At 42.0% G+C, this 22,024-nt stretch overlaps 2 protein-coding genes and 1 long non-coding RNA gene across 3 annotated transcripts; 1 reads left to right on the forward strand and 2 right to left on the reverse strand.

The window, feature by feature from the left end:
- Window positions 1-7,283: 7,283 nt before the first annotated feature.
- LOC129739052 (uncharacterized) lies at window positions 7,284-9,119 on the reverse strand. Its single transcript, XR_008735735.1, has 3 exons — window positions 9,013-9,119; window positions 8,914-8,951; window positions 7,284-8,848 (listed from the first exon to the last, which is right to left on the reverse strand). It is a non-coding gene; the product is annotated as an uncharacterized LOC129739052 (long non-coding RNA).
- Window positions 9,120-9,309: 190 nt separating this feature from the next.
- On the forward strand, window positions 9,310-12,820 carry LOC129739051 (uncharacterized protein K02A2.6-like). Its single transcript, XM_055730426.1, has one exon. The coding sequence runs from the start codon at window positions 9,351-9,353 to the stop codon at window positions 12,738-12,740; it is 3,390 nt and encodes a 1,129-aa protein (XP_055586401.1). The 5' UTR covers window positions 9,310-9,350; the 3' UTR covers window positions 12,741-12,820.
- A 738-nt stretch (window positions 12,821-13,558) lies between these two features.
- LOC129737812 (uncharacterized protein K02A2.6-like) lies at window positions 13,559-18,942 on the reverse strand. The gene is made up of 3 exons (XM_055728975.1): window positions 18,907-18,942; window positions 15,831-17,675; window positions 13,559-15,691 (listed from the first exon to the last, which is right to left on the reverse strand). Exons 1-3 carry the CDS (start codon window positions 18,940-18,942, stop codon window positions 13,559-13,561), a joined length of 4,014 nt encoding a protein of 1,337 aa, XP_055584950.1.
- Window positions 18,943-22,024: the final 3,082 nt, after the last annotated feature.

Raw genomic sequence — 22,024 nt, forward strand, 5'->3', positions numbered from 1 at the left:
TAGGAATTTGAGGGCAGTGAGTTTAGAATTAGGTTTACATTTCAGAAGTGGGATACACTACGTCCAGGTCGTTGTGGGTGATTATCTGGTGCCCATGATTTGTGACAATCGCGGATTTAAAAAAAGGTATTAATTATAATTCTCCATGATGCAATATCACTCTTCGTATTGCAACGAAGGAACGCTATCCGAGAGAATAAATCCGTTGCACGTGAGTATACAATATGAAAAGATTTAATTCACCAATACATTTGGGGTTGATTTCAAGGGGTGACAATCGAAAAGACACGATCACTGGGTATTGCACCCAGTGAGTGCTTTAATGTCTAAAATTTTATATTACCTGAATTAAATTTCATTAGTTAAAAAGAACGATTCAATAAGAAATTATCATTTGATTCACTGTGTTGTTATTATAACGACGTATTATAAATCTTATAATACTTATTTTAATGGTTTTCCGAAGTGATTTTCCTCATCATAAGTGCTTTTGAGTTTTCTTATGTTTTTAAAATAAAACTATTACTCACTAATCTCAATTTAGTGTGTACATTTGTTGTTGTGTTGAATGCATGAGAGAGAGAATGAAATGGGCGCCCATGAAAGTGTTTAGTATGCGTAGCGTATAGAGAGTTCGAGTATTATGTTACATGTATGCTGTATGTGTACAAGTGAAAAAATTGCTTCTCGCTCACACATAGCAAAAACGCCATTGTTGAAGTTTTTAGCCGGAATCCGAACGTTCGATTTCAACAAGGATTGAAAAAAACTAATTTTGTGGATAAAACTACTGGAAACTGCTTTGCACTGCTGGAAAACAGTAAGTTATTGATTTCATACCATATGTTATTGATATTTGCCTATCTAACGGTCTGATTTTCTCCAGTTTTCTACAAATCTATCAAACATTATTTGCGTCTTCCGACATAACCTTTTCCAATAAGGTAAGTTGAAAAAAAAAAATCTTCGCCGGGAGTGATGAAAACAGTCCGTTTAATGTGTTTTTCGTTAATAGTGCTAATCCAGAACAGAAGGTGGAAAATGCGACGAGTGAATTATGATCGACTAGCCCGACCAATCTCCACTCGCGGTGATAACGACGAGGGTCTAGTGATGCGCTCTAATGAAGTGGAAGCAGTAATTTCGGAATTTGATCCCGATACCAACCGCGGTCAATCAGCAGAAGAATGGCTCAATGAGATTGATTCCATGGCTGAAATTTTCGGTTGGGATCAACGAAGAACTCTCTTGTACGCCTGCATGAGACTTAAAGGTCCGGCAAAGTTCTGGTTCGATGGGTGCAAGTTGGAACTTCGGAACTGGCAGCTTTTCAAGGAAAGACTTTTGGAAAATTTTCCCACTGTAATCGATACTGCGGGAATTCATAAGCAGTTAATCAACTTGAAGCGGAAACCGGAACAATCTGTGGAGTCTTATTTTCACGAGACTGTTGCGTTGGGTCGGAAGATAAAAATCTCCGATGATTTAATCAAGCACTACTTGATCAAAGGCCTGCCGTACGCGTCCACTAGAGCTGTTTTGGCACAGGATCCAGCAGTAACACTTCCTCAATTTTTAAATGCGTTGATTCGAGTTGAACGTGCAACAAAAGATATTGAGAAACGGAGTTTCGACAGTAGCAATCGATCAATTGGTCGAAAATCTACCGATGCCCGGAAGTCTAACGACAACAGACGTTCTTCTTTTCCTTCTCCCTCTCAAACGCCTACCACCTCTGGTTACCATTCTCCGTTACCGAAACGCTTGATGTCAACAACGCCAGGTAAGACGCCCGAATCTACTCGTAAACGACAGTGCTTTATTTGTCAAGCCGAAGATCATCTTGCGCGTAAATGTCCTCAACGGAAGGATTTTCGTTCGCCGGTGGTAGTCAACCACGCCACCCAGTAAATAACGTGGTTTACTCCAAAATTGCCTTTATTAAAAATGAAAAGTTTACTGCTTTTGTCGACTTAGGTAGTGAGAGAACTCTCCTCAAGGAGCAGGTAGCACGTAAGGATGTTAGATATTGAGAAAGATGTTTCATTGTTGAGAGGGTTTGGAGGTGGAACATGTGTGCCGGTTGGAGCCACAATAGCCCGGATAGTTTTAGATGAATATGCCAATGAACTTAAGGTGCTTGTTGTTCCGAATAATGTCATGCAATATGACGTGTTGATTGGAGATGATTTTTTCCGCAAAGAGGGAGTAATTTTAGTAAAAACCCCTGATGCGATAACTATTCAACAGGAAAAAGTCGTTGATGTTATGAACGTTGAGACAACAAATAGTTCTTCCGATCGAGCAGCCTTGACTATTCAAGATCTAAATATTGATTTATCAACACCAAAAGAAGTTAAGGAAAAATTAAAAACTTTGGTCAATCATTACCGGAAATGTTTTGCCGTAAAGCTTAGCGAAATAGGATACACTGAATTAGAAACCATGCACATTTCCCTAAAAGAGGATAAGATTGTGCGTAATGTGCCTTACAGGGTGGCATATGGCCAGCGTAAATATTTGCAAGATGAGATTAAGAGCCTTTTAGAAAATGACATCATAGAAGAATCATCTTCTGAATTCGCCAGCCCTGTGGTTATTATTCCCAAAAAAACTGGCGGATATCGTATGTGTGTTGATTATCGCAGACTAAATGCTATAATCCAAAAAGAGTATTTTCCCTCTAACTTGGTAGAGGAAGAGATTAATAACCTCAGTGGCAAACAAGTGTTCACTCTCCTTGATATGATGAACGGATACCTGCAAATTGGTGTGGACGAGGCTTCCCGGAAATACACCGCTTTTGTTACGCCGGATGGGCAGTACCAATTTAAGCGGGTTCCATTTGGTCTTTCGAATTCTGTAAGCGTATTCTGTAGAGCAATGAGCAAAATAATCCAACCACTTAAGGGTGATGGAGTTTCGTTCTACTTCGATGATGTCTTAATTGCCACCAAGACCGAAGAGGAAAATTTACTCCTGCTAGAACGGTTTCTTATAGAAGTCCAAAAATCCGGAATGACCCTAAAGTTGAGTAAATGCGAGTTTTTCAAAACTTCCCTGGAATATCTTGGACATATCATCACGAAAGGATGTGTATCACCAGGCGAGACTAAAACTGAGGCAGTTGAAAAGTTTCCCGTCCCCGAGGATGCCAGAGGTGTAAGACAATTTTTGGGTCTTACTGGATATTTTCGGCGCTTCGTACAAAATTACGGAAAAATTGCAGCACCACTTACGAGACTAACGGGAAAGGTTCCTTTTGTATGGGGTGATGCGGAACAGGAAGCCTTCGAAAGTCTCAAATTGGCAATGACTAGAAGACCAGTACTTGCATTATATAATCCAGCTTCCGAGCATGAAGTGCATTGTGATGCAAGCAGTTTTGGCCTGGCAGGTAGTTATGGATGATTTCTTTTTAATTTAACATGTTTAAAGCTTGAGATTTTCCACAGGTATTCTAATACAGATAGCTGAGAACTCCGTAGGTCAACCGGTCATGTACTTCAGCCGAGCTACTTCGGACCAGGAATCCCGATACCACAGTTACGAATTAGAAGCTCTAGCAGTGGTAGAGAGCCTCAAGAAATTCCGTTATTATTTGCTCAATAAACATTTTACTGTTTATACAGATTGTCAATCGTTGGCTATGACCCGAGCCAAAAAGGAACTTAACCCTCGCATAGCTCGTTGGTGGTTAACAATCCAAGAATACTCGTTTGATTTGAAATTTCGATCAGGTCGCCAAATGAACCATGTAGATAGCCTTAGCCGCAATATAACGTGCGCCGGTAGTGCCAATGAACGAGTTATGTCAATCAATGTAGATAGTTTCGATTGGGTAGCTGCGCTACAGTTACAGGACGGTAAGATCTGCAAGGTGAAAAAAATATTAGAAGGCTCATTGAAGGGTGAGAAAGATATTCTGAAAAATTATAAAGAGGTAAATGGTAGAATATTCCGAATAACACCGAATGGCCTTAAGTTTGTAGTGCCAACTAAAGTACGTTTCCATGTTGTGAAATCTTTACACACACTAAGATTGCATTTATTGCGCTCGGGATAATGACTCTTTGAATCACAGGGAAGTTGGTTAATTTCGAATGAAAACCCTCCCGAATCTCGTGACACTTCACGATTCCTTAATTACGGGGTGAAATTCCAACGAATGCACAGGAAATCGAACAATCGTCCAGAAATCGGGACAGCAACCGCCTGTATCACGTAAGACCCATCTGTCATCGCGCGTTTTTTGTTGTGTTGAATCTTTCTGTCCTTTTCTATCGTGTGCTGAGTTATACAACAATGATAATTTTCGACAGTCAGTTGGGAAAATTTCAAGTGCTGGTAATTTTCATTCATTCCGTGTACCCGGCACTGTGTGACCTCAAAATTTGAGGAATTCCTCCAAACCGGAAGGTTCCGGTATTCAAAAGAAACATGCTTATCGTGAAACCGACGACAAGGTCAGCATATGTGGTCTAAATTCCGATCACCAGTTGATTTAAACGGCAGACACTCCCGCAGCGGCACCTTCCATCAACACCAGCCCCAGTCGCGCCCCAGCGGCAGAAAAAAAAAATGAATGTAGTGAAGTTATACACACACTTTGGAAAATAAATTAATTTTTTTTGGAAAATTAAAAATATCGCTAGAATCAGCAGCATGTTATGGTACAGGAGCAGGTTAGTATTTTAAATCAATTTATAATTGAATGAAAACTGAGATTTGACTGTTCTTTGTTTTCAGGTGAACCCAACAAAAAGGAACTTAACACCAGCAAACTGCAATAAAATGTGTCAATTATGAATTAAGAATATTTTATATTATTGTTTGTTAATAAATTTAAATAATAATTTTTTTTGTTATTTTTGGGGTTAAAAAAATATCAGAATTCCATGTAAATATGGGACGGAAGCCATTCCGAGCCTACAGGGATACTTTGGAACTCCCTGAAAATCACAGGAGAAACATGTTACGAACCTACGGGTGCATTTGACAGTTGTTTTCCTGTAGTGTTTCTCTGTCCTGAAATCGTCCTGTAATTTCAGCTGTTGAAAATACAGGACGAAATCGTTCCGACCACAGGAGAAAAGATTAAGTGTGCACGACGACATGGGTCACCCAGGGATTGAGAAAACTGCAGAATTGGTTCATCAGGATTTCTGGTTTGAAAATATGAACGCCTTTATTAAGCAATACGTAAAATGTTGCATTGAATGCGCGGCAAGTAAGCGTGGTCTTGATGAAACCCGGATCCAACTACATCCTCATGTGAAGCACCCAATTTCTTTCTGGGTTATTCACGCGGATTACTGTGGCCCGTATCCTAAAAGTAAAAGGCAGAACACGCAAGTTCTGGGCATAATTGATGCTTTCACGAGATTTATTATTTTGCGACCCACTAAAACTTGCAGCACGTCGGGAGTCATTTCGGTTTTGAAAGAAATCTCGCAGTACTTCGGAGTACCTAAGATACTGGTGACGGACAGAGGTGCTGCCTTTATGTCAAAAACTTTCGCAGAGTTTTGTCAGGAATCTGATATTAAGCATTCTCCTGTAGCAGCTAAAACACCCCGTGGAAATGGACAGATCGAAAGGTGCTTCCAATATGTTTCCAGTGCTTTGAAGTGCTTTTCGATGGAAAAGGATGAACGCGACTGGGATTTGAATTTGCCTGCTATCCAATGGGCTATGAATTCCATGAAGAATCATACGACTGGCGAAAGTCCACAGGTTTTGTTATTTGGATATCGCCCAAGAAATGCACTCTGTAATAAACTGATGAACGCGCTTCGTGATGAAGCTGATCAAGAAGAAGAAAAAGATTTACTACCGACTATTCGAAAACGAGCTTTGGAACAAATGACCCGAAACGCCGAAAGGCAGGCTGAACGATATAACTCGACGCATAAGCCTCCGCTATCGTACAAAGAAGGTGATTTAGTACTTTTGAGACATGAGCCAGCAGCTGATGGAGGATCCCGAAAATTAATGCCGCGTTACCGTGGCCCCTATGTAATTGATAAGGTACTCGGAGCAGACAGATATGTCATTAAGGACACACCAGCTACACAAGTCACTCAAAAACCATTTGAGTCGGTTTACGCAGCGGACAAGATTAAACTTTGGGGACAACCACCAGAAGACGAATTTCCCGAGGTAGAAGAGATTGATGATGAGAGCAATGATAAATAAATAATTACAGAGAAAAAGAGATATTCTAATGTTAACTTGGATTTTATTTGAACTTATATATTAAAAGTAATATCCAACTACACATGTTGATCTTTCATTTACATGAATCGTTCCTGGTGTCAAGTTATATGATGAGTCGAAGGGATTCATGTATTAGATAAATTTAATGTAGTATGATCAGTGATGGTTCTTTGAGAGTTACTGATGATGACATTGAAATGATATAAGAAATAAAATTTCATTAAGGATTGTGATGTTGTAGTAACGGTGCTTTGAGAGTTACTGATTGTTGTTTGACAACGGAACGTGTTGAGTTGTCGTGAATAAATGGTGTGAAGCATACATCACCGGGACGGTGATATGCAGGATGGCCGAATGTAAGCTAGAATGGGTAAACTAGAATGAGTCTTCATGAGGCCTTGAGGAGACTGCGCTAGTTCTACCCCGAACCTCCTTGTCTTTAATACAGCCCTGGCTAGTCGAGCTTGTAGTCTGCGTGTAAAGTTGTCGCGTAGTCTACTACCACTCTTGAGTATGTTGGACTCACTCTCGGTTTAACAGTCGTTTGCTCAAGACGTGGTTGAAAGAGGCCGGAGCTCGACTAGTTTAGGTTAGGTTTAGGAATTTGAGGGCAGTGAGTTTAGAATTAGGTTTACAAACGTAAGGTAAAATTGTTTTTGAACGTAACTACATAATGGTTTAGATATGAAGGCTCTTCAAAATAACTATAACGACTACAGTTCGATGAGCTCAATATGTTTTCCACGTTCGGTTTTTCAACTTTAACCGAACTGCTTGTGAAACAGTTCTTCCATACAAGTGCTTTAACAGTTTTTAACAATTACATAACCTAACGACTTATTAAAAATACTGTGAATTTGGAATTCACGATTTATCCAATGTATTTCACAGTTTGAATAATCGTTTGCTAAACGTTTTTTTACACTTCATCGTATTGTCGTTTGACTATTTAAGAAATCGCAAAAAAAAAAAACTTGAAAGCAGACAGTATAATTAAAGAATTGTTTTAGTAGTGATATGATCTGTGACGTCACTACCATTAAAGATTTCCTAGGAAGCTTTGAAGGATTATTTTCCCGTTCTCCCGTTCTGTCTTAAAATAATTTGCACCACGAACCAAAAAGCAAGCTTGAACAGCAAGTAACAGGAGAAGGTACAATCTTGACTGGATTCGATTCCGCAGCACCCATCGGAAGTGAAATGTTGACCACAGCTGAACGGTTGAAAACAGCCCACTCTGAGCACTTTCGAGTTAACATTCAGCTGCTAGATCTGAAGGACTGAACTGGAGGTGAGTGAGAAATTAAACAGTTTGTAAAATTAATGTTTTGAAAAATGTTTTTTATTTTAGATTACGAAGCATTTCCAAAACAATCATCGCTGATCTGAGCTACCGTACGGCTGATTCGAGGTTGATGCTCCCGGGAATGTTTGAAGTGAAGAAAGCCGAGTGAGGAAGTTGCGACTGGAGAAGTATTGGGTACGGTACTGGGTGCTCCTCCAGCACCGAAGAGTGGAACTTTACAAGGTTATGGAAAAAGGATGAAGAAGGAAGCGCTGAAAAGAAATGTTCATTAGCAACTTCTAAGCAACCGATAGCGGCCTCTCTTTCGATCAAAAACGCCGTATTGTTCACTTGCTTCCGACAAGAAGTTTGATTTCGTAGGCGAGACACTAAAGGCATCTTCTGAGTGCATGAGTTTGAAAAGATGGAACAATTTTTGCTTACTTCTCCCCATGACAATAAATTAACATCGTTTCCGGTGCACTGCTGCATCTAAAATACTTGATCTGGAGGTTTGGTTTGCCGGTTCCGTTGCATTCAGCGAGTTGGTCTTTTGTTTTTTTTTTTTAATTTTTTGAACCTATGATATTTTAAAAGGTACCAGAACCTTTCAAAGAATACATGTCAGAAACGTTTCATGACAGAATTTTCCTTGTCAAATCAGTGCCTACCGAATTGGAAGTAGCTGTTGCGATCGTCAAAAAACAAGAAAAGGAGGTAAAAAGAAAACGGCAGCCGCCTGAGGTTCGATGTCTTCATCCTTATCAAATTAGGTGGTTCTAAATATTTTATGGATCATTGCAACAAGCATTTACTGTCGGCCTAGATTGTAACCAAGAACCGGTCATTTCTGCAAAGTATTTATCAAGTTATCTATGCTGAAGCAAAAAAATAGAATATAAATGAGGTTTACGTAAGAATTCCCTGAAACATTATTTCTGCAAAAATAAAAAAATCGAAAAGTTTAAATCAGTTTATAGTTAACCAAAAACGTTCAACCGTAATACAGGTGTGGGATTGTGTTTTGTCAAAGCTTATGATCCAAGCTTTCCGAAGAAAAAAGAGTAAAATTTTAAAATCGCCAGTAGGTACATACTGTTTTGATCAACATTTTTATCATGATAATAATGTTTTAGCACAAATAAGCATACGATCCATTCTGAATATAATTAACTAGTGATACATTAACAAGTGAACAATACAGATATTGTCATTCATCGTTTCCCACGGGACACGAATCGACGGATGCCGTGGATAACATTTTGCGGACGGGAAGAAGTGAGCAGTTACGATGCACGTTACCAATTGCGGCAGGAATTGATTGGTGCCAAAATACGTAGAGTACTGAAAATGAATGGTAATCTTTCGTTAGTTTTTATGATATGACCGAACTTTAAGTTCTAACCTACAATGACATACGATGATTGTTTTGGAAATGTTTCGTAATCTAAAATAAAAACATAATTAAAACCATTAATTTTAAAAACTTTTTAATTATTTTCATTCACCTCCAGTTCAGTCCTCCATATTTAGCAGCTGAATGTTAACTCGGAAGTGCTCCAAATGGGCTGTTTTCAACCGTTCAGCTCTGGTCAACAGGATATTAGTGGCAATGGCTGTGGTAGGCCACGACTACACGACCAATCAGAAGCTACTAGAATGTCGCAGCATGCTATCATCACGCTAGGGGTACTTGCTGGTATAAATACCACCCCTTGTGTAAAAGATCTGTCATTCAGTTGTCACACTTTCTCGAATAAACATATACTTTAGTTTAGTCTACTTGCCTTTTCATTCGTCTGGGAACACGACAAATTGGCGACGAGAACCTCGAAGGATCCCGATCATGGACATGGATATTAAAAACGCTCTCCTCCGGCTCAACGATATCCTGGCCAACCAGCAGCAGCAGATGGCAGTTCTCCTGCAGAACAACGCAGCTCCCCAGGCTGAGAAGAAGGATCCCTCAATCAACCCTGTGTCCCTCCATTCCAAACCTCCCGGGAAGAAGACGAAAAAGATGAAGAGCATCAGTTTGGTGAAACATGTTGACATCTCCAAAAAGCGCAAATTTGCTGAGGTAAATTTGAACGGTGTCAATGTGAAGCTCCAACTCGACTGTGCGGCTGACATCACCATAATTTCGACGGAAACCTGGGCTTGCATCGGGAAACCAAAAATCAACCCTACGAACATCGTTGCTGTCAGCGCTTCCGGTGACAAGCTCGACTTGAAAGGAGAGTTTATCACCGAAGTAACCATCCGGAACGTCTCCAAACAAGGGTGCATCTACGTTGCCAACCACTCCGATCTCGACGTACTGGGTATCGACCTCATCGAGTTGTTCAACCTTTGGTCGGTCCCCTTCGACTCGTTGGTGAACTCCATCCAGAAATCCGAAGACGTGGCACAACGACTGAAGGTTAAGTTCCCCGAAGTGTTCCAGAGTTCCCTTGGGCTGTGCACCAAAGCACAGGTTACACTCTACCTCAAGCCGGATTCCCGACCAGTATACTGCCCCAAGCGCCCGGTAGCCTATGCCGCTCTCCCGAAGGTGGATGCTGAACTCCAAAGGCTACAAGAACGCGGCATCATTTCTCCAGTGCAGTTCTCCAATTGGGCTGCCCCCATCGTCGTGGTTCGCAAATCGGACAACGTCTCTGTTCGAATTTGCGGCGATTACTCAACTGGACTCAACGCAGCTCTAGAATCCGACCGGCATCCTCTGCCTCATCCCGACGACATCTTTACTGCCCTGGCTGGGGCACGCATTTTCTCCCAAATCGATCTGTCGGACGCATACCTCCAGGTCGAAGTGGAGGAAGAATCACGCAAACTGTTGACGGTTAACACCCACCGAGGCCTGTTCCAGTACAACCGTCTTGCTCCAGGTATAAAATCGGCACCTGGAGCCTTCCAACGCATAATCGACTGCATGGTAGCTGGCATCCCAGGTGTGAAAACCTATCTCGACGATATTCTGGTATCCGGACGAACTCAAGAGGAACACGATCGCAATCTGGACGCGACCCTTGGAAGGATTCGTGATTACGGGTTTCATCTACGCATCGAAAAATGCCATTTTTCTCTTCCTCAGATTAAATTTCTTGGTCACATCATCGACAAGGAAGGTCTCCGCCCAGATCCAGCCAAGACTCGTGCGATCTCTGAGATGCCGGCCCCCACGAATGTGTCACAGCTTCGATCCTATCTTGGCGCTATAAACTATTATGGACGGTTTGTAGGCCAAATCAAAGAGCTCCGTGCGCCGCTCGACCGGTTACTGAAGAAGGACGCCCGCTGGGAATGGACTCCAGAATGCCAAAGCTCGTTCGACCGCTTCAAATCCATTCTGCAGTCTGACCTCCTTCTGACACACTTCGACCCTCGGAAGGAAATCATCGTAGCTGGTGATGCATCTAAACACGGCTTGGGTGCCGTTATAATGCATCGATTCCCCAACGGTTCCATCAAACCCATCGCTCACGCTTCAAGATCGTTGACACCTGCTGAGGTTAACTATGGCCAAATCGAGAAGGAAGCTTTGGCACTCATCTTTGCTGTCACGCGCTTCCACAAAATGGTTTATGGTCGCAAGTTCACTCTTCAAACCGACCACAAGCCCCTCCTGAAGGTTTTTGGCAGCAAGAAAGGGATTCCGGTGTACACAGCAAATCGACTCCAACGCTGGGCGTTGACTTTGTTGCTCTACAACTTCGAAATCCAGTTCGTTCCAACCGCAAGCTTTGGACACGCCGATCTTCTCTCTCGTCTGATGGATTCCCACAAGAAATCGGACGAAGAATATGTCATCGCAGCGATACAGATGGAGACAGACGTGAAAACTATTTTCGAAGGGTCCATCTCCAACCTGCCGGTTACATCGGACATGATCTCCAAACAATCAGCAGAGGATCCAACACTTCAAGAAGTATTCAACTATATCCAGAACGGGTGGCCCGAATCTGCGAAAACAATCGCCGATCCAACAGTACGACAGTTTTTCTCCAGACGTGACAGCCTACAAGTTTTTCAAGACTGCATCATGTTTGGTGACCGTGTCGTCGTTCCAGCCTTGTACCGAAAACGAATACTTCGCCAGCTACACCGAGGACACCCTGGAATGGAGCGCATGAAGTCAATAGCAAGAAGTTTCGTCTATTGGCCGAACATCGATGATGACGTCGAGGACTTTGTGCGCCGATGTAGTTCCTGTGCCCAAGCAGTGAGAGATCCCCGGAAAACAACTCTCGAATCCTGGCCCCTTCCTTCAAAACCGATGGAGCGAATTCACATCGACTATGCCGGCCCCATCGATGGTTTCTACTATCTGGTCATAGTTGATGCCTACTCCAAGTGGCCCGAGGTTTTCCGAACGCGTTCAACTACTACGACTGCAACTTTGGACTTCTTGCAAGAAACCTTTGCAAGATACGGATATCCCCACACATTGGTCTCCGACAACGGTTCCCAGTTCATCAGCGCACAGTTCCAACAATTCTGCAAAGAATACGGAATCCAACATCTGACGACCGCTCCATACCATCCGCAATCGAACGGCCAAGCGGAAAGGTTTGTGGACAGCTTGAAACGAGGACTCAAGAAGCTCGCAAATGGGGAAAGCATGGCTACAACACAGCACTTACAAACATTTTTGTCAGTGTACCGTTCCACGCCAGCTCGAAGCGCTCCTGACGGCAAGACCCCTGCTCATCTTTTCCTCGGTAGGCAAATCTCCACCCAATTGGACCTTCTGAAGCCAACGCTACCAAGCCCAACACGAATCAACGATGCTCAAAACGCTCAGTTCAATAAACGTCACGGCGCTGTGCAAAGGAAATTCGTCGCTGGAAATCCGGTTCTGGCCAAGGTTCATCAAGGGAATTCCGCCAAGTGGATTCCGGGTCTGATCATCGAACCCAAAGGTAACGTGATGTACACCGTTCTCCTGGACAACGGTCGACTCATCCGATCCCACACCAATCAACTGAAGGCCTGGTTCATCGAAACAGCAGCAGCGGTTCCAACACCAAATCTTCCATTGTCGGTGTTGTTGGATGATTTCGTTGTTCCAGTCTCCGGAGCTGACCAAACAGACTCCTTGCGGAATGAAGACGATTTGGATTGTTCCGAGTATGGCTCACCTCTGCAGTCACCTGAAGTTCCACCACCACGGACAAGACCAACCCGAAATCGCTGTCCGCCCAAGCGATTGAGCTCGTACGATCTTTCTTAAAAAAAGGGAGATGTGGTAGGCCACGACTACACGACCAATCAGAAGCTACTAGAATGTCGCAGCATGCTATCATCACGCTAGGGGTACTTGCTGGTATAAATACCACCCCTTGTGTAAAAGATCTGTCATTCAGTTGTCACACTTTCTCGAATAAACATATACTTTAGTTTAGTCTACTTGCCTTTTCATTCGTCTGGGAACACGACAATGGCCAGCGCCTTTTTAGCACCATCGATTTCATTTCCGATGAGTGCTGCGAAATCGGATCCAGAACCATGAAGCGCTTTTCCTCGGCAATCGAGAGCACATCCGACAAGACGAACACCTCGACATAGGCTTCCTTCAACTCGTTCCGCACCATATCTCTGGGCACAAGCTCGACTATAAATGGGCACTTCTTCTTGTCTTCCTATTTAAGAGACTGCTGCACCATGTCGTCGATGTCGTTTCCGTTTTGCTGAAGTTTTTGGCCACACATTTGGCTAGGTGCTCCGAAAAAATTGGAGGTCTGAAATCATGATTTGTTAAAGAAAATAAATAACCAGAAATTTACATACTGTTGTGTCGTGTCGTCCGAGTCCGTACAATGAATGCCGTTCTCAAGGCGGATTCTCCACCGCGTGCCCGTCTGTCAAACTGTCTGCCAGTCTAGTCCCATATTGTACATCGTTGGATGCAAAGTTGCCAATATCATTGAATTGACAAGTATGGGTAAATGCAATATACTACAACCCCCCCTTAGAATAAATAAAAACAAGTATTTGTTATGATAGTTATTTATTTTATAAAATGTGACAATACCATCAAGGAGGTGTGTTCTAGTGTGGCACATAGTCGGCGTGTTTTGCTGGTGGTTGTCTAATACGTTTGTCAACACCAGCTGATGGTTGAATCGGTCCAAGGTCTTCAAAAGGTTCGGTGGGCGGAACGACAACTGTTGCTGACGAATCAATGTCACCTTGAACTTTTCCGTTTTCTTCAGATGATTCACATTGACTTGCAATTTTCTTCAGGTGAGCTGAGCTCCGTCTGTACAGCTTACCAGTGTCAGCTGACTGGATAATGGTATCCGTTCCGCTCTTTTCGCGAATAACAAATTCTTCGCTACTGAAATCCGAATCAAGCTTGTTGGATTTCCGCATTCTTTTAGCCAGTACATGATCACCTGTTGTCAACTCACTGTCCTTTGCTCCACGTCTTCGATCAGCATACTGTTTCCCCTTCTCCTTAACCACTGCATCTCTATCCCTAACTTCCGGATCTTCTTCAAAAGACAAAATCGTCGGCAATTTACTTTTGATACGACGACCGAACATAATCTCACCTGGAGATTTTCCTGTAGTTGGGTGTTTTGATGAATGATAGGTCAGCAGATATAGGTACAGCTCTTGGCGCCAATCCTTCCCAAGCTCTTGAGCGATTCGGAGACGTTTAAGGATAGAGCGATTTTGGCGCTCAACCTCGCCATTTGATTGTGGCCAATATGGAATTGTATTCATAAGTCTGACACCGTTAGCTTCACAAAATTCTCTCAGCTCAATACATTCACTACTGAGCTGAGGAGCATTATCAGCTTTAAGTGCAACGGGAATTCCGTATCGGCTGAACATAATAGAAAGCTCTCGAATAACGTCACGCGCAGCTATTTTATCCATTTCGCAAATCTCCATAAAACGACTATAATAGTCTATTACAACCATAAGATATTGCCCTTCCGGTAAAGGACCGAAAAAATCCAGTGCTATCGTATGCCACGGAGAACTAGGTAATTTACTTCGTTGTAGTGGTTCCGGAGGTTCTGGTGCCCCTACCAATGTACATCCCTTGCACTTTTTTACGAACTTCTCTACCTGTGCGTCCATCTTTGGCCACCAAACATGAGATCGGAGATGATTCTTCATCATTGTGATTCCTGGATGACCTGCGTGGGCAGTCAAGAGTACTTTATCCCGAAGAGAAAGTGGAATAATTATGCGATCGCCCCTTACAAGGACGCCTTGAATTTCACAGAGCTCATTAGCAATCACACGATAATTAATCGGTAGATTTTGATCCTCTCCTTTTTCTAACAGTTCCAGAACTTCCTGAATCTCTGAGTCTGCCTTGCTGGCTTCTACAATATCTTGCCATACTAAAGCAGAAGTATTAGCTGCTTGTGTGACAATCTCGCGAACTAGTATCTCTTCCGACTGGTCAAACGGAATCGCCTCTTGAACTGACAAACGCGACAAGATATCTGCCACATTCTTTTTTCCCGACGTGAATACTACTTTGTAGTCAAAGGCCTGAAGGCGCAATACCCATCTTTCTATACGCGCACATGGTTTCGAACGGTGGGTAAACAGGAAACTGAGAGCTTTACAGTCCGTGTAGATATCAAATGTTTTCCCCAGGAGATAATATTGGAAGCGCTCCACACCCCACACAATGGCTAGAGCCTCCTTCTCCGTTTGGCAATAGCGCCGCTCTGTGTCAGTCAGAGATTTAGAGGCAAAACTGATCACACGGTGATTACCAACATCATCAATCTGGATCAAAATAGCCCCTAAACCATGTGGGCTGGCGTCAGTAATTATTGCTGTCTTATCTTCAACTCGATAAAATCCCAGATTCTCAATTCGGCCCATAGCATCTTTGATAGCGTTGAATGCCTGTACTTGCTCTGCAGTCCATTCAAATTTCTTATCTTTATGTAGTAACCTCCGTAACGGTTCTGCTACAGTAGCTAGCATTGGTACGAACTTTGTAAGATAATTTGCAAGGCCTAAAAAGCTACGCAATTCTGTCTCGCATTGAGGTTCCCTAAAAGATTGAATAGCTTGAACTTTACTCTTCGCCGGCATTATTCCATTTTCAGTTATCTTGTGCCCCAAGAAGTCTAACTCTGTAACACGCAATTGACATTTCTCCCAGTTGAGTTCAATACCTCGATTTTTCAATCGAGTAAGAACCTGCAAAGCAAACAACAATAATACATACTTAAAAGAGTAGCTCACTTAACATCAAACAAGTTTTCTCTGAACAGAAATCATAACTTTATTTCAAAAATAATTCTTCATTTATTTCATCAATAAGAAATTAACCAATTACCTGATCCAGGCGTTCATCGTGCTCCTTTAGGTCTTTTCCTTCAACGAGCACGTCATCAAGGTACCAGAATACCCCATCGCAGCCACGCAGAGTCTCGTCCATCGCTTTCTGAAATAGCTCCGGAGCAGTGACCAATCCAAATGGCAATCGTTTGAAACGATATAGTCCTCGTCGTGTCATGAAGGTTGTCACGTCTCTGGACTCTTCTTCTAACTCAATTTGTAAGAACGCCTCCTTTATATCAAGTTTACTCCACAATCTGCCACGTCCTAGCTTTGCCAAGTAGTCATCCACTGATGGCATTGGATGGTGTTCCCTCAACACTGCTTCATTCACTCTCCGCAAATCGAGGCATAGTCGCGGTTCCCCGTTTGATTTTCCAACCACAACCAGTGGTGAAACCCAGGTCGTAGGTCCTGATTTTACTTCAATGATGTCACGTTTAAGTAACTCATCGAGTTTCCGGTCCACTGCTTCTTCCAGTGGTACGGGAATGCGTCGCATAGGTTGGTAAACTGGAACCACTTCTGGTAGCATCCGTATCTTTGCGTTTACACCCTTCATCTTCGAGAAAGGACTACCTTCGATGCTGTTTATGTGGAGCCCAACCTTCAGCACACCTAATTCCTTAGCAGTCTTATCCCCCAGTAGACACCGTTGCCCTCCTTCGACAACGAAAAACTCTGCCCTAATGCGTTGATCTCCAACTGAAATATTTGCAACGAATGATCCGAGAATAACGAGAGGCGTCATACTTCCGTAGGCACGTAAGATCCGGGAACTGCCTTTCTTTGATGTAAACACCTCTATCTGCTCGCTTTTCATCTTCTGCCACATCTCTCCACTGATAAGATTGGCATCGGCACCAGAGTCGACCAGCATTTCCACAGACACTCCTCCAATCACACACGCAATAACGTTAGACTCGTTACCCGAATAAAAAGCATAGTACACCTTGGCGCTTCCTGGATCTTCTTTCGGTATTTCGGTTGAGTTCGAGGAGTCCCGAACCGTCTGGACTAATTTTCCTTCTATTCTGGCACCAGATCGCTTCGGTCTTCGGCACATGCTTTCGTAATGCCCGTAAATCTTACAATTACGGCATTGCTTCCCACGTGCAAGACATCTAGGTGAGGCAGCGAAGTGTCCCAACCTCCCGCAGTTATAACAAGTCTTCTCAGCTGGTTTGGCCATACCTGTGACAGGTTTGCCCTTGGAATTACCCTGATGCTCAATTTTAAATACTTTTTCGGGTTGCTGGCTTACTGCTATCTCTTCTATCTGCTGATCTACAACTTCCTGAGTGGTCCCTAAAGCTTCAATCTCCGAAAAGGATAAATCTTTAAGGAGGACTCTTCTGCGCACCTCATTCGAAGTACACCCTTCAACTACTGCGTCAGTCAGATAAATATCGCTCAAAATGGAACTAACTTCAGTACCATACTTTTCGAATCCGCACTGGGAAACCTGTTGTTTCAGCCTTATCACAAAATCAGCGAAGCGTTCTCCTACCTTTTGTTTCATCAGTCGAAGTTTCCGTCTTTCCGATGTACTCTGGTGTCGAGGTTCGAAAAACTCATCAAGCTTCTCGATAGCACAATCATACCATCTAGGCTCCAATGTTACCAGCGGCACATGATTGTAATCCTTCAGATTCTTGAACACGACTTGCAGGGCCGGACCACCCAGGTGCAGGAGTTTTGCTCTCTTCTGAAACTGGTCGGTGACGTCATAGGCAGCGAAATAACATTCGAGCCCCTCCTTCCACGTCTTCCACTCCTTTGCGAGCTTCCCAGCCTCGATTTGGTCGCATCGAAATGCTGGAACTGGTCGAGAATCTTGCATCTGAAACAAGATTAGAAAGATAATTTTAATCATTTTTTTTTTCCAGTGTCCAATTATTTCGATCGTCCCAATCCGTTCTAGCTTCCCGATCTGTTCCGGAGAAATCCCAAAGATTTCCGCCATCTACCCGGGAAAGTCCGTACGACTTTCGCCACATTTGCTTCCAGGAGAAATCCTTCAGATTTCTGCCTACTCCAAGAAAACAGTTTCCGCCATTACTTTCTGGAGAAATCCTTATGATTTCTGCCTCATTCAGGGAAACTATCAGTTTCCGCCATTAGCCTCCAAACATCGGGCCCCAATGCAGAGCCCCTTTTCCTTCTCGTTTTTCATTTTTTTCCGTTCGAGATATAAAATCACATTATCACTTTTTTTTCCCGAATCAAAACTTTTTCCTCCTTTCTTTTTATCTTCATTCACCATATTTGCACTTTAACTGGGTAACTTACCATTTTTTTCTTCAGAAAGCTTCAAATTTTGGATTAAAAATCCTCGTCGCCAGGTTGTTGTGTCGTGTCGTCCGAGTCCGTACAATGAATGCCGTTCTCAAGGCGGATTCTCCACCGCGTGCCCGTCTGTCAAACTGTCTGCCAGTCTAGTCCCATATTGTACATCGTTGGATGCAAAGTTGCCAATATCATTGAATTGACAAGTATGGGTAAATGCAATATACTACACATACTTACAGCTGGTAAATCTTGGTTTCGTCGTAAGCGCTGTTCCTGTCAAGTAATACCCTTGGGCACTGTAAAGGATAGCACCCTTTTCACCGTCGGTTACAACAATTAGATAAACGCGGGAGTCTCCGACATTTGCCCTTATTCTGCGCCTCGAGTGACGTGACGATAGTAGAGTCACCCAAGTCACTCTATTCCAGCAGTCGGTTTAAGTGAGGAACGTCACTTCGGATGAATTTGTGAGTTCTTACCCTATATTCTCGTAGTCACCGTGGGTGAGAATCGTCACATTCGGGTGACGATTTTAGGTGACAATTGTCGGTACCTTTTCAGGTGGTGACGAGTTAGAAATTTAATTAAAAATTTGTGTAAAGCGGAATAATCAGGCTTTTGATAGGTTACCACATTAAAGTATGATAGTTTTGGGAATAATAAAACAACTTTTCTAGCATTTTTTAAATGTTTCAAACATTTCCATCGAAAATTTTATTTGTCTTAGAAAGCACAATAGAAAATTAGGCCGAAAACTTTAAAAATTTTCGGATTATTTTTACCTCTGGTTTTTTTTCTTGACCTTGCCTTGCGGACATGTTTGGTTATTTTCGTTCCTCTGCCATCGAAGAATTGAAATAATCCATCTAAGCCGTCAGCGGAATTCCTCTTATAGAGCGCCAAACATAAACACCCTTTGACTGGCTCGAATCGGACATCCATCCTTTCCGTATTTAGCCGAATTGCCGTTGGCTTCATATCAATCTGGAACCTTCGATTTTTGATCAACAGCGAACACACAAATATCGATGGTACCTACGTCCAATAATTTTTCAACTGGTACCATCAGGATCTGGCTTCCGGTGTTCTGGTATGTCGGGGTAGCAGTTGTCGATTCCCGAAAATTATGTTACATCAGCTTTGTCACAAACCTCACAATGTTTGCTTAACGAGGACCAATCGATCGCGACTATTATCGCACCGAAATTTCAACTAACTTTTCTTTAATTTTGTTCCGAAATTTAGAATCGTGGTCGAAATCAAAACAAACCAAGAAAATTTTTCCGATTTGACAGACGTGTTCATTGGGTCACTCACCTAGAATGAACCACTGTCACTTTACCCGCATCGACTTTGGGAATAAGGTGACAAATCTCACGGTGACTCCGAGGTGAGGTGAGAATCATCACGTCACGCGCGGCGCAGAATAAGGGCCATAGGGCCATTATAATCGTTTTCATCGTTGCTCACCGGAACATTTTCGGCCTCACGAAGGATCGTGTTCCTCCTGCTTTCTGCTTCATTAAATTGTTTGTCATTATCCACTGTACCATCGTCAATCAATCCACGATCCGCTTTCTGATATCCTCACTCTTAAATGCTAGCAAATCGTCGGCCACTTCTTCTGCAAATTATCAAAAACTAAATCCCGTTTTGTTATTGTTTCCATGCAAAACCATGAAACTCACTACCTTAGCTGATAGTATATTGATCCTTCTCCCTTTTTCGTAAACATTACAGCCAGGTGTCAAAACTTTTTTCAAAATGGTGATCGTGCGATTTGGCATGTGAGATCACCATATCTAGAGGCATCATCCGATAGGAAATTTGACAGTTGAAAAATTTCGCCGTTCACATATTTAGTTGGGTGCCGATTTAGTCTGGCTACGAATCACCCTACTAAATCAATGACCCTATTTAGTATGCCGATTAATCGGGCTACGCTTGAATATGAAACAGGTGCCATACTAAATCGGCTGATGAGTAGGCTCACACAATTACGCATGATTTGGTAGCCCGAATACGAAAATATTGTAACAAAACAGTACCTGTTAAAGTTATAAAACTATTAGAAACAGCGTAAAAAAACGTTTAGAAAATGATATCTGAAACCATAAAAAACATTGCACCTATCTTGAATTCCAAAACGACGGTCTGTTGAATATGGCGTTAAGTTATGTTACTGTTTAAAACTGTTAAAACTTCTATATGGAGACACTGTTCTGCGAACAGTTGCGATTACGTACCAAAACCACTAAAGAATAACGTATTTTTTGCATCGAACTGTTTTCGTTACAGTTTTTTTTAAAGTTCTCTTGTATCCGAACATTTACAGTAATAGTAATAATACGATCTGATATTACGTTCTACCAACGTAATGCGTACCCTGAACCGTAAGGGAATGTAGCACGCACACACACAAAAGAAAGTTTCCTTTATTTGTAAAAACACTCATTTTTAAATTTTATATGTTCATTTTATTCAATTCTACGATGTATATAACAAAAGTTCCTCTGCCAGAAGGTATCATTCCGGAAACACGGGCGGGACGCTGGCTTAGCCGCTACTCACTGCTGTATCCAAAAGAGTTCGGGACATTGCTCCTTCCAGCGTGACCTTGCTCCTCCAGCTCCTGTTTCTGAAAAAATGAAAACCTTCATTTATTTGATTCGAATATTAATCTAATGTTAATCGAATTTACCTGTTACGAACATCGCTGGTGCTCTTCTTCCGGTTTGTCCTGATAATATGTCCGTCCGTCGGACCACAATCGGTGAGGACTTGTTGCTGCTGGTATGCGGGAGTTGGACTTGGGGAACACGAAAAATTTGTTTTTTGTTTTATTCTTTTTCTCGGTCAGTTGACAGCACTTGGCAGTGATGCCGACTAGAAAGATTTTTCAAAAATTGAACCATTATGAAATTAAAAAGTGATTTATAGCTAGATAGAAAATATTAGATATACAGCTCAGAGCGATGCGTTTTTTTTCTGTTTCTCAGACAAATTTCGAGGACATAGAATTTAAATCACTGATTATTGAAAACTAATAAAACGAAAGTAGAACTGATATTTCTCAAAAGTCGATAAGCAGCGTACACAGATCTAGAAATTTTTAATTTTATCATTTTATTGCTTAACTATGAATAAAATAATACATGAAACGAGCAAAACCGATGTTTACTTTAGTCGGTGAAAGGGTTGAACAATAAATTTGTGAATGTAGCATGCATGCAGTTGAGTTTTAAATATCGCATTCATTAAAAAAATTCTCTTTTGTTCATTAATCATGATTAATGAACAAAAGAGAATTTTGTTAATGAATGCGATATTTTAAACTCAACTTAATGCTCATTGTAGACTGCGTGAGTATAATCAAGAATAGAATTTCAAAATATTATGTATATAGGCATCCTCAAGAAAAACTTTGAATTTTATCTAACATTACAAAATCATCAACTATTGCGCTGCCTGTTACCAACTTAAGAATCTTAAATTAATTTAAGTTAATCCTTAATTAATTTTGATTAGTTTTATATACACTGCAGCTGCGCTTATTTTTTTGTCGTAATGGCTGGAGCGCAGCTTGTTTGGTCAGCTGTACTGCACACTTCATTACTTTAGACTATAGAGTCTAGAATTCTAGTCTCTTTAGGTAGATCAGTGCTAATTTTATCATTTAGCGACACACTTACCGCTTTTGTTATACTTTGAACATATAACTGCGACTGACAAACATTGAACGGAATCCAACTTTCAATACAACAGACAATAAAAGTTATTTTCATAAATTAGTGAACCTTCATATAAGAGAAGCGACATCTGATCCCTCTTAAAATAAAATATGTGGCAACATCGCCGAAGTCTTGGACAAAAAAATCCTCAGCACTGTTTTCTGGCTCA

The sequence above is a fragment of the Uranotaenia lowii genome, chromosome 1, assembly GCF_029784155.1.
Source record: "Uranotaenia lowii strain MFRU-FL chromosome 1, ASM2978415v1, whole genome shotgun sequence".
Taxonomy (NCBI): Eukaryota; Metazoa; Arthropoda; class Insecta; order Diptera; family Culicidae; genus Uranotaenia; species Uranotaenia lowii.

Excerpts from the sequence above, each read along its gene's own strand:
- LOC129739051 (XM_055730426.1), top strand. The coding sequence starts at position 9,351 with ATGGACATGGATATTAAAAACGCTCTCCTCCGGCTCAACGATATCCTG.
- LOC129737812 (XM_055728975.1), bottom strand. The coding sequence starts at position 18,942 with ATGTCCGCAAGGCAAGGTCAAGAAAAAAAACCAGAG. Across the intron at positions 17,676-18,906 it reads GTCAAGAAAAAAAACCAGAG|ATGCAAGATTCTCGACCAGT; the intron begins GTAAAAATAATC and ends ATCTTGTTTCAG. Across the intron at positions 15,692-15,830 it reads ACGATGAACGCCTGGATCAG|GTTCTTACTCGATTGAAAAA; the intron begins GTAATTGGTTAA and ends TTTGCTTTGCAG.